The sequence below is a fragment of the Salvia splendens genome, unplaced genomic scaffold (genome assembly GCF_004379255.2).
Source record: "Salvia splendens isolate huo1 unplaced genomic scaffold, SspV2 ctg316, whole genome shotgun sequence".
Classification (NCBI taxonomy): Eukaryota; Viridiplantae; Streptophyta; class Magnoliopsida; order Lamiales; family Lamiaceae; genus Salvia; species Salvia splendens.
The window spans coordinates 45,848-59,015 of NW_024598958.1; the positions used below are offsets into that span (position 1 = coordinate 45,848).

The 13,168-nt window shown below is 41.8% G+C and overlaps 1 protein-coding gene and 1 pseudogene across 1 annotated transcript; one reads left to right on the top strand and one right to left on the bottom strand.

The window, feature by feature from the left end:
• Positions 1-1,180, top strand: LOC121789719. Its single transcript, XM_042188101.1, has 3 exons — positions 1-428; positions 475-886; positions 1,088-1,180. Exons 1-3 carry the CDS (start codon positions 1-3, stop codon positions 1,178-1,180), a joined length of 933 nt encoding a protein of 310 aa, XP_042044035.1.
• A 2,107-nt stretch (positions 1,181-3,287) lies between these two features.
• On the bottom strand, positions 3,288-6,888 carry LOC121789721 (annotated as a pseudogene).
• Positions 6,889-13,168: the final 6,280 nt, after the last annotated feature.

The window sequence follows — 13,168 nt, forward strand, 5'->3', positions numbered from 1 at the left end:
ATGGATAATGACGATTATCAACAAGTATGGGATGAAGCGTTTGATTTTCTAGTTCAAGAGGTGCAGCGGGAAGCTGATGAGGAAGCAGAGCGGGAGGCGGCGGTCCCTCGTCTGATCCATCATCGGCGAACAATCCGCAACCATGCCGGGGTTGACCGGATGCTGATGGTTGACTACTTTGGCGATAACCCCTGTTATCCACCAGAGGTTTTCTGTTGGCGTTTCAGAATGTCGCAACGACTCTTCACCCATATAGCGACGACATTGGCTGGGCGATACAGGTGCTTCACCCCCCGACGTGATGCGACTGGCCGGATCGGGCTCTCGACGTTTCAGAAGTGCACCGCAGCTATTAGACAGCTTCCTATGCCGGGCAGGCAGACATGTTCAACGAATACCTGTAGATGGGCGAGACGACAAGCCTACAGGTTTTGAGGCAGTTTTGTAAGGGCATCCAAGCCATCTTCGGTCCAGAGTTTCTACGGAAGCCAACCGGCGCCGACTGCCAGAGATTGCTACAAATGCATGGGAGTGTGCACGGTTTTCCTGCGATGATGGGCAGCATCGATTGCATGCACTGGAAGTGGAGGAACTGCCCGCGTGGAAAGGGCAATTCATTACTCGGTTCAAAAGCAAAAACCTCTCGATGATCCCGGAAGCCGTAGCTGACTACAGGTTGAGGATCTGGCATACGTATTTCGGTGTCGCAAGATCGAATAACGACATCAATGTTCTGCAGTCGTTGCATCTCTTCAATGACGAGTGCCGGGGTGAGGGTCCGGAGGTCATATTCATGGCCAACGGCACGCAGTTCAATAGGGCATACTATTTGGTAGATGAGATATACCCGCATTGGCCCGTATTTGCCAAGACAATCCGGCATCCGGTTGGTCCGAAGAAATCCTATTTAGCGCGACGTCAAGAGGGTGCTAGGAAGGATGTTGAGCGAGCTTTTGGTGTGCTCCAGCGCGATGGGCCATTCTATGGTGCCCGACACGAGTTTGACACGAAAATGATGTCGACGATACCATATATGTGTGTATCATATTGCATAACATGATAATAGAGGATGAATGATTTGTTGTAGAGCGATGGGCATCAGACGAGGGTGCTAGTTCACGTCATGGTGTTGCCACTGCGCCGATACAGATGGGTGTACCACGCAGTGATCAATACTTGATCCAACGATTCACCGATATGCGGAGGGAAACAACTCATACCCAACTGCAGGCCGATTTGGTTGAAGAGATCTGGGCACGTAGGGGAGCAGGCACATCGTGATATGCGAGGCGATGTTGTTTGTGTGATGTCAATAATTCTCGTTGTATAATTTTTCCCTATTTATAATACAACGAAGATTTGGTTTTAATTTTTTTTAATTAAATAAATTTTTTTTCAAATTTTTAGTCCGATAATTTTTATTCAATTTAAATTAAAATATTCCAACAATTAATTTAAATTAAATAAACCTATTGTAGACACTCTTAGTCAGTGTTTTAAAAACCGAACTGGTTCGGCCGTGAACCATTTCCTAGTCCGGTCCGGTTTGAGCTATAAAACTAGTTGGAGGTTGGGCCGTTTGGTTTCATTTTTAATGGTATTTTCAAAAATTATAAAAATGCTCCCAGCATGAATTAAACCTTAGACCTCCTTGTTATTAGACTGTTACCTCCACCACACCACCACTTCCATTTTTGACTTTGCATTTACTTTAATTAAACTTATATTCAAACTGCCGAATTTTATTACCTATGCTGTCATCTATTTTATATACTATTGTAGTATCTAAATAACTAATACTCCACTGTTAACAATTTATGTATATACGTAATTATTATATTTACAAAATCTTTAATATATATATACATATTTTTTTAATCAATTTACCATTATGTTGCAATGATATGCTCCTATAGTATAATAAATTACTTATCATTTTATAGTTTTTGTATAAAATTTAAACATTTTATGTATAATAATATAGTAATTTTATTTATCAACCACTAATGAAAATGTTCATCATTTCTAAGTTTTAATAATATTTTTATCTATAATTAAATTTTAGTGTTCGGTATATGATATATATACATATGTTAATGCTATAATTTAATCATTTTTGTATAATAGTTTATGTTTGATGATACTAAATTTATTTTTTAGAGATATATATATGATTTAATTTTTTTGTGATGTGTAATGTAATTAATACAATATTTGATCATATATTAAATTGTACTCCCTCCGTCCCATAGTAGATATCACATTTGGGAGATGGCACATGATTTTAGGAGATGCTATTTTTTGTGTTAAGTAGTGAGAGAAAATATAATTTTATAATTGATGTGAGAAGGAACTTTTTCCAAAAGAAGAAATGTGATATCTTTTGTTGGACAAACTAAAAAGGAAAATGTGACATCTACTATGAGACGGAGGGAGTAATATTTTTATAATATATATTTAAATATATACAGTATTCCGGTGGTCCGACCAGTGGTTCAACCGATCGGACCAGTTGAACCATGAACCACTAGCCTCGCCGGTTCGCTTACCGGTCCGGTTTTTAAAACATTGCTCTTAGTTCACTTCAAAACACACACACACCATCTTTGTGAGGTTTTTCTTCAATACTTTGAGAGTTCATTGTAACCGAGAGCTAGAGCTTGAGTGTGAGCGAATTGTATCTTGTTTTCTTCTTCACGAGTAAATAAAAAGTGTAAATCTTGTTCCTCTGTGGACGTAGGCCTATTAAGACCGAACCACGTAAATCCCCTAGTTTTACTTTAATTGTATTTTGCATTGCTTCGACATCCATCGACCGTGTTCATTATCTTCGCCCTTGAGCTCAACAGTTCATACTCCAGAATTAGAAACTTCATATTTTTCAGGGGTGAACTAAAAAGAAAATAGTTCATAAATTGAAAATAGTTAATATTCATTAGTTTTTAGGAGGGAGTAATAATTAACTTACTTTTATTTTTTTTCATTTTCTCTATTACTTATTCTCTCTATACTTTATTCACTTACTTTTTTTTCTTTATTTTACTTTATTCATTTTTTATTTATCCATTTAATATCCATTTCTTAAATTCAATTTTAAAAAAAATATGGAGCGAATATAAGTTGGATTTTTTATATCATCTAATTCTACGTGTGTGCGCGCGCGTGTGTGAGAGAGAGATGGGGAGACTCCTTTCGTAATCGTCTCCTAAAATGAAGCACTTATTGAACTAAATTAACAACAAAAAAACATTATAAAAACCAAGGTCAAAGATGAGGAGCAATACTAGTAATTTAAATCGATACTGAATACTAAAGAAATAAACATGTAATTAACTCACTAAATTTCCTGTCAACAAGAGGTTGAAAAACTAGTCATTATAGTCATGGCCTGAAAAAAAATGGATAAAGCAGTACTCCCTAGTTCTCTACCCAAACATCAAACAAAAATTCTCAAACCCACTATATTTTCCTCCTACAAAGGAACACGAGAAAGAAGCCACATAATTTTATTTCTAGCTTAGGTTTATTTTATTTCTAACTTATGATGTCTAACAACACCTCGTTCAATAGGGCATCATATACCTCACTTTCCAACTCCGAAACCACCTGCCCATTTTCTTGATCCATTCTTTTCCATTCTCCAACATTTTCCATATTTTCAAGATAAGCTTGTCTGTTCTTCTCCACCTCCCATTCCATGAACAACCCGAGGGGGTCATGTCCATTCATCCAATCCCGAGCTATCTCTACTAACGCATCATTAAATAAGGATTCGCATCCAAGTTTTTCTCTAAAAAAATCTAGCATCAACTTATCTGCCTTGATTTTGAGGCCATAAGATGGCATGATGGCCTTCACTTGACCAAGGAATTCTATTGCCTTGTCCTCTTCTTCTATGCCTTCCTCTTCTCCTTCTTCATCCGAGGAGGTGGAGGAATGTGGGAGAGGGGAACTCAAGGATTCATTATCTGATTCTGTTTGTGATGCAAATCGTCTAGTTAGGTTCACTGGCTCGAGCTTTGCTAGACACTCGAATCTCTGAATCTTCTTGAGAAGTTTCTTCCTAGTTCCTATAACAATACCTACAATGAGATCACACCTTCTTGTGGTATTTGCAAGTACATTGTATTATGTATACATGGCCATGTCACATATTCCATCTATATCATAAATATTAATTGGATTGTCTCAATCTTCAATTTCAAAATTATGTATCAAGATGATATTTTCCACACCTAACATCAAAATCTGACATGACAAGCCATCGTTTCGGTCGAGTATCATATAGTAGCAATTAAGTAGACATCAAACTCAGACATACCACATGAGATGAATCCATATGTGCGAAACATATCACTCGACCTTAACACGATATACTATAATTTTTAAGTCGACGTATAAAGAGGAAGGATAAATTACCTTCCATAAGAGCGAGTCTATGTTGGAAAGGCGAAGAGACTTCATCATCTTCATCAAATGGACAGTCCAGTACAGACACTGGACTAAACTGCTCCTTCTCTTGATCACTTGTCCATTGCTTCTATAGTTCATGTACACATCACACGTAGTTAACACTAAATACCAAAGAAAATAAACCAAAAACTATATAACCTCTACTAAAAGATTCATTTATTACAATAGTTAATTAATTACATAAGTCAAGATTGCATAATTATTGAATCCATCATTGTGATGGACATCCTCAACTTGATTCCCTACATAAAACGCAATGTTGGAGTTTGATGTTGATGAGACAAAATGTATGTCTAATATAACAAAGACCCACCCCCTCAGAGGGCAAGATTGTGAAATGGGAAGTTTCATTTCAGAGCAATAATGTTGCATAGTCAGCCAAGTTATTAAAAGGGAAACTTTTACATCCAACTTTTCTTATATTTCGTTTTCAAGTTCGCTATACTCTTGTAGGGGCCTCCCCTAGTTCTATAAATATGATACTATAACCTTCTCGAATTAAAAACTATTGGAACAAAAACAATTTACACTCTGGTTAAATTTCGAGCCTTACTCCCAAAATTTATTTATGTACACCTACTGAAATTATATTAATATACTTAAATTGAAGTTTCTCCAAAAGTATTTTATTAATACCTGACGGCAGTTGGGAAGTAGTAGTAGATTATCATTCATAACAAATCCTCACATCTCATTTAAAAATGATTTTAAAACTACGTTGGGCATAATATAGGATACTCTATATGTTCAATAAAAATACACAATTTTGGGATGACACAAATTTTAATACACAATTATTAAAGTAGGAAAGATATCAAAATAATTTTTTTTGAAGTTTTGATAGTGAAGAATTAGACTGGCTCAATAGAGAAAAAAAGTTACTAAAATATTGGAAAGTAAAAATCGGTTATTGAGTGCAAGTTTGATCTACGTAACCAGCTAAAATTAAGTCAATAATTAATTAACCAAATAAGCAAGTACTTATAGTTTATTATTCTTGTTGAAATCATATTCAATTCAACGATTTCGCAATAGGTTGCTTCTCTTAAAAAATACTAATACTCCTACAAGGTTTAACGGTTGTCGCAATTGTATATTGAGAAGACTTATTTTTGTTTTCTTGCGAAGCCCGAATGAAAATAATTAACAATACTAAAGCAAGAAACAAAAAAATAAAAGCTAATTTAAATAATGTCTGTTAGTTTAATAATCACAAAAACAAAATAAGTCGCCCCAAGTCCAAATTGAGTAAATATTTTATTGTTTTGTCATTTTCTTGTTAGTATCATTATTTTTAAAATGGAGAGACAAGTAAATTATTTAAAAGGCCAAGTAGCCAAGTTTTAAATTTATTTTTGTGTACATATATCATAAATATCAATAAAGAATAATATAGAATGGTAAAACAAGTATCCACACGTGTTCCTCTAGCTGTATTAAGTCCATCTTCATATCTCACGTTACCGAAAGTTCTAATCTACCATTTCAAATATGCAATAATTTTTATATTCTTTTCTTAAATTCAATTTTTAAGGGCAAGTCACTATTCGAATTTAACTGTCTAAGATAGGTAAAGTAGTATTCCAAAACCAATTCATTAGAAAATTTAATGAAGTTAAGCAAATTATTGAAAAACTCTAACCTTTGATTGTGTTGAAGAGTTGGTATCTGAGCTTTCACCGCTGCAGGTAGTTGACTCTGCTCCCACAACGACGCCGTTTTTGTGCTGAGGTGGTAAATTTAAAGTTACTTCTACTTCTGAAGAAGAGTTACCGCCTTCTGTCGCAGTGAAATCGCTACTATCATTCGTCGAGCGATCCGACGGCGGCTGGATGTCGTCCTCCTTCATCAGCTGATCGAACGATTTCCACCGTTGGATCTCCTTCGGCTCGGCCTGCCTCATCCGGAAACCGCCTCTTCTGAACAGCCTCTTGGAAAAACTCCGAGGCAAAAAGAGTCGAGATTCAATTTCACCTTCTTCTTCTTCTCCGGCGACTTCGTGAGGCGTTTCACGGCGGCGATGACGCTCTGGAGAGCCGAGAGAGCGGGCGGTTTCACGAAAGCTTTTTGGCTGCGCGTGGCGTCGAGTAATCGGACGGCGGTGCAGCATTGGCGGCGGGGGAATGATTTGAAGCCGTTGGATGAGCACGAGCTCATGTCATCGAGCAGATGATCCTTTAGCAGCAACGGAGCCCTAATCGGCTTGATCAATCGTCTATCCATTGCAAAAAAAAGCTGAAATTGAGAGAAATTGGCAGGCAGAAATTGATTAAGAAGTGCGATCAGAGCGCATTGATTAAAAGCTGCAGGCGTTTAAATTGAATGCAGTCGGTGGAGATTATATAGTGGAAGTGAGAAAGTGAGAGGCACCTTCTCATAAAATGGTGAAGATCTCAAGGTTAATACAAAATGACAGTAGAGTTGAGCACTGATGAATTGGCGAATTTTTGATGGTGATGAATGCTGGAAAATGCAGATCACGACACAGAGATTTTACGTGGTTCGATTTACTGAGGTAAATCTACGTCCACGGGAAGAAAAGAGGGCAGAGTTGTATTGCTTGATCTGTTTTCTACAGCTTACAATACAGACTTGCTATTTTATATTTGATCTCTAGAGAGCGAGAGAGTCTAACCCTATTTATCTGATCTAGGTTCTATTTATACCTTGAACCAAGATCGTGGCATGCAGCCATTTACTAGGTAGTGGATGTCGTGGAGATCGTGGCGATCTTGCATGGGTCCACTATCCTGCATGAGTTAATGACTGCTTGACACCACTAAATAGATCGTGGGTGTAGTGGAGGTGGAAATCCTGCATGAGTCCACTATCTCCTAGTTCGGTCGAATACTGAGACCGAACTGCTGAATTATTGCCGAGCAGCTTTTGCCGATCTGAGAGTAGAGCTTGATGCCGACCTGAGAGCAGAGTTTGATTGGTTGGCTTTTACCGAGCTGTAGGCTGGGGGCCGAACTCTTTGGTTGTGCCGAACTGATACTCTTTAGTCATGCCGAACTGATACTCTTTCTTGGGCTTTAGGCTGATGGGCTTTACTGCTGTTGGGCTTGTTTAGTACGTACTCCATCACTACCCCCCCCGGAAAGCGAAGTGAATTACTTCGGCATTCTGGATAAAGGTACGGGGTAAGTTGATGTTTGTCCTCGGTCTTATGAAGTGAACTCTTCTTTGACCGGACTCGTTTTTGGTCTGATGAAATAAACATCTTTGACCGGACTCGTCTTTGGTCTGATGAAATAAACATCTTTGACCGGACTCGTCTTTGGTCTGATGAAATAAACATCTTTGACCGGACTCATCTTTGGTCTGATGAAATAAACATCTTTGACCGGACTCGTCTTTGGGTTGATGAAATAAACATCTTTGACCGGACTCGTCTTTGGTCTGATGAAATAAACATCTTTGACCGGACTCGTCTTTGGTCTGATGAAATAAACATCTTTGACCGGACTCGTCTTTGGTCTGATGAAATAAACATCTTTGACCGGACTCGTCTTGTGTCCTAATTTGGCGAGTTTTATCGCTCGGATCGGACTTTCCGTTGTCCTAATTTGGGGATCGGACTTTCCCTTGTCCTAATTCAGGCAAGTTTTATCGCGAGAATCGGACTTTCGTTGCAGTTCGTTTCAGACGAAGTGCTTGATTCTTAAGCTGAATTGCGGTCTTGTATCCTCTTTAGAAGCTTTGACTCACAATCGTTGGCTTATTGCAGCTCGTTTCAGACGAACTGCTTGTTTAAGCTGAATTGTGGTCTTGTATCCTCTTTAGAAGCTTGGACTCACAATCGTTGGCTTGTATATGTTCTAAGAAGGGGATCAGCCTTCGAAGAACAAGATACCTCAGTAACATTTGTAAGAGACGACACGCACAGAGACAGACAAAACACACAGACAAAACGCACAGAGACAAACAAAGACCAAGCAAACCAAATAAAGCACATTGACCGAACAGGACTCAAGACTGACTGACCGGACTGTCTCTTACAAATGGAACTTCTTGAGGTTGGAAATGTGCCATGTTCGGGGGTACCTGTTCTCCTGACATGTGAGCCAATTTGTAAGACCCTTTGCCGAGGACTTCTGACACCCGATACGGACCTTCCCATGTGGGTTCGAGCTTGCCCAGCTTTTCTGCTCGGCTTACTTCGTTGTTTCTCAAGACGAGATCTCCCACTTGAAATTGCAGCTTCTTCACCCTTTGGTTGTAATACCGGGCTACTTGCTCCTTGTACTTGGCTGCTTTTATGCATGCCAATTCTCTTCTTTCTTCGGCAAGATCTAGCTCGGCTCTCAGTCCGTCGTCATTCATTTCTGCTGAGAAATTTAGAGTTCGGGGACTGGGTATGCCGATCTCCACCGGAATCACGGCTTCAGTGCCGTACACAAGACTGTACGGAGTTTCACCGTTGGAGGTTGTGGGTGTAGTTCGGTAGGACCATAGGACTTGAGGGAGATTTTCTACCCATTGTCCTTTGGCTTGTTCTAACCGAGCCTTTAACCCTTTCACCAGGATACGATTTGTTACCTCCGTTTGTCCGTTTGCTTGTGGATGAGAGACCGAAGTGAACCGCTGTTGAATATTCAGCTCTTGGCACCAATTCTTGAACGTCTTGTCGGTGAACTGAGTCCCGTTATCCGAGATGAGGATGTGGGGTATGCCAAATCGGCACACTATGTTCTTCCAGACGAAGTCCAATGCCTTTGAGCTCGTTATCGTAGCTAATGGTTCAGCCTCCACCCACTTCGTGAAGTAGTCCACGGCAACGATAAGGAATTTCATTTGCCGAGGAGCTTGAGGAAGTGGTCCCACTATGTCTATGCCCCATTGCATGAAAGGCCAAGGGCTTTGCATAGTGTATAGATCGATCTGCGGCATCCTTGGGACATTTGCATGAATTTGGCACTTCGTACACTTCTTGACGAGCTGCACTGCCTCTTGTACCATGGTTGGCCAATAATATCCCCATCTCAGAACTTTTTTAGCTAAAGCTCTGGCTCCGATGTGGCTACCGCACGATCCTTCATGAACTTCTCTGAGGATGTAGTCCGTCTCTTCTGGCCCTACGCACCGTAATAACGGCTGGAGGTAAGACTTTCTAAAGAGGACTCCTTCATGAAGTTCGTACCGAAGTGCTCGGCACGTGATCTTCCGAGCTTCTCTCTTATCCTCGGGCAATTGTCCTTGATCCAGATACTGCAAGATCGGCGTCATCCAGTTCAGCGAGCTGGATACTGAATGTACCTCGGCTTCATCAATGCTTCGATGCATTAATTCTTCCGCCTTTGAGCTCGGATCTGAGGCCAACTTACTTAAGGTATCTGCTCGGCTATTTTCCGCTCTGGGAATGCGGATTATCCGAAAATAGGAGAAACTTCGGCTGATGCTTTGCGCTTTGTCCAAATACTTCTTCATTCTCTCGTCACGAGCTTCACTTGTACCCAACATGTGATTTACTATGACTTGTGAATCACAATGGACTTTGAGAGATTTGACGAGCAGACTTTGCGCTAACTGGAGTCCAGCCAGGAGGGCTTCGTACTCGGCTTCATTATTAGTAGTGGGGAATAGGAACCGAAGTGAGTAGGTTACCTCGTGTCCGTCGGGAGCGACAAGTAAAATACCAGCTCCACTTCCCATCTTGTTTGAAGCTCCATCTACGAATCCGCTCCAGCAATCCGGCGGCTCTTCTTCGGATTCCAAGGGCTGTGCTAGTTCGGCATTGGCAGAATTTTTCTGTTCGGCAATGACAGGGATTGCTTGATCGAACTTGGCCTCTGCAAGAAAATCTGCCAAGGCTTGTCCCTTGATGGCTTTCCGAGGTAGGTACTCGATTGAGTGTTCTCCCAGCTCTATGGCCCATTTGGCGATTCTGCCTGATGCTTCTGGCTTGGTCAAAACTTGCCGAAGAGGCAGATCGGTTAAGACGCATACCTTGTGAGCATAGAAGTATGGCCGCAGTCTCCTTGCTGCATTTACTAACGCCAGAGCAATTTTTTCCAGAGGTTGATACCTTGTTTCTGGACCTCTTAATGCTCGGCTTGTAAAGTAGATGGGAAACTGCTTTAGGCCTTCTTCTCGTACAAGCACCGCGCTAATGGTTTGATCGGATGCCGCTAAGTATAAGAAAATCACTTCGGCATCTGTTGGAGCAGAGAGAATTGGAAGCTCGGCTAAATAACTTTTGAGCTCGTCAAAAGCCTTTTTCTGCTCTATGACTTCAGAGACGATTTAGTCTTCTCGGCAGGGAGAGCGTCAATAGTTAGGATTACTCCATCATATTGCGGCTCGTTATCGTCTTCAGGATCCTGTTGCCTTTTCGGATCCTGAGGAGCGCAGTTCGCACCTCCCTGCTTTTTGTTCCTTTTCGGCTGCTTGCTTTGGTATTTTTTTAACGTCCCTGCTTTCACAAGGGCATCAATATCTGCAGCCAAATGTCGGCACTCCTCGGTATCGTGACTGTAGTCTTGATGGAAGGAGCAATATTGATCCTGAGGTCGGCGCGCGGCCGATTTCGTCATCCGCTTTGGCTTTTCGAACAGGTCAGAGTGCAGTTCGAAAATTTCCGCTCTCGGCTTGTTCAGCGGTACGAACTGAGCGGGCGGATTCTCGGGATTGAGACGGGGTCCCAATCTGTCTTGCACCGGAGCCCTTTGAATTCTTTCAAATGGAGTCCGGCGAGGATGCCCCTGATCGCTATGATCGGGCTTCCTTCTGTCTCCTCGGGACGATGAGCTGTCTAACGACCGTTTGCGACGGTCTGCCTCATCGGCCCGGGAGTACTGGTCCGCAATGTCCCACATTTCCTGAGCTGTCTGCGGACCGCACTCAACGAGCTTCCTGTAGAGAGCTCCGGGCAGGATTCCATTTTGGAATGCCGAGATGACAAGCAGATCGTTGAGATTGTCTACTTGCAGGCATTCCTTGTGGAATCTTGTCATAAAGTCGCTGATTTTTTCGTCGCGACCTTGACGAATGGAAAGCAGCTGAGCCGAAGTGATTCGGACTTCCGCTTTCTGAAAGAACCTCCTATGGAATGCATCCATTAGATCTCGGTAAGATCTAATGCTGCCTTGGGGGAGGCTATCGAACCATCTTCTTGCGTTCCCGATGAGCAGCTCGGGAAACAGCTTGCACATGTGGACCTCGTTGAGACCCTGGTTCGCCATGTTATATTGATAGCGTCCCAAGAAATCATGAGGATCCACGAGTCCGTCATAGGTTATCGACGGAGTTCGGTAGTTCCGCGGCAAAGTAGTTCGGGTGATATCGTCCGAGAACGGAGTCTTTAATGCTCCGTACATGGCGAACCCGACATCTCTTCGGTACGGAGGAGATGGAGTTCTCCTGTGGTTCCGGTACCGAGGAGGAACAGGAACATGTCGGGGTTGAGGATTCTTTCTCCTGGAAGACACGTCACTACTTGCGGTAGTGACTTTCATGTCTGGATGAGGAGGGAGAATCCGCCGTTGTCTTCTCCGGCTGTTGGCTCTTCTGCAGGAAGGTTAAGAACTCCTCCTGCTTCTCGGCCAAGAACAGCTTGACAGCTTCATTTAAATCAGGCTGCTGGGAAGACTCGGTGCGATCTCTCCTGGAGTGGCTTGTTCCTTCTTCGTGAGAACCGGAGGTAGATGTCTCCCGAGGCCGTTTTTCAGACCTGCGAGCTGGACTAGCTTCCTCACGGTTTTCATGAACGGTATTACGGGTAGTGTGTGATCTGGTATGCATTTTTTTGGGGTGGAAAAAGGGTCAAAAATTCGCTTTATCACAAATTTGGTTCTCTGTTTCCCACAGACGGCGCCAGTGATGAATTGGCGAATTTTTGATGGTGATGAATGCTGGAAAATGCAGATCACGACACAGAGATTTTACGTGGTTCGATTTACTGAGGTAAATCTACGTCCACGGGAAGAAAAGAGAGCAGAGTTGTATTGCTTGATCTGTTTTCTACAGCTTACAATACAGACTTGCTATTTTATATTTGATCTCTAGAGAGCGAGAGAGCCTAACCCTATCTATCTGATCTAGGTTCTATTTATACCTTGAACCAAGATCGTGGCATGCAGCCATTTACTAGGTAGTGGATGTCGTGGAGATCGTGGCGATCTTGCATGGGTCCACTATCCTGCATGAGTTAATGACTGCTTGACACCACTAAATAGATCGTGGGTGTAGTGGAGGTGGAAATCCTGCATGAGTCCACTATCTCCTAGTTCGGTCGAATACTGAGACCGAACTGCTGAATTATTGCCGAGCAGCTTTTGCCGATCTGAGAGTAGAGCTTGATGCCGACCTGAGAGCAGAGTTTGATTGGTTGGCTTTTACCGAGCTGTAGGCTGGGGCCGAACTCTTTGGTTGTGCCGAACTGATACTCTTTAGTCATGCCGAACTGATATTCTTTCTTGGGCTTTAGGCTGATGGGCTTTACTGCTGTTGGGCTTGTTTAGTACGTACTCCATCAAGCACAAATTTGCAGAGAGGAGAGAGAAGAAGAAGCATGGACTGAGTTTTGAATCTCTAAAAAACTAGATTTGAATTTGTGTGGATTTGCGGGTTTGATTAACCGTAAGATACGGTTTGGTGTGTGTGATTTACACACAAATCTCACCTGTTACTCTGTCTAATCACCAGAAACTGACCTCCTTTTTTATTCATCTTTGCTGCAGATTTCATTATTTTC

Coding starts and splice junctions, on each gene's coding strand:
- LOC121789719 (XM_042188101.1), top strand. CDS start 1: ATGGATAATGACGATTATCAACAAGTATGGGATGAAGCGTTTGATTTT. Junction 429..474: donor GCGAGACGACAAGCCTACAG/GTTTTGAGGCAG, acceptor TCTTCGGTCCAG/AGTTTCTACGGAAGCCAACC. Junction 887..1,087: donor CCAAGACAATCCGGCATCCG/GTTGGTCCGAAG, acceptor GATTTGTTGTAG/AGCGATGGGCATCAGACGAG.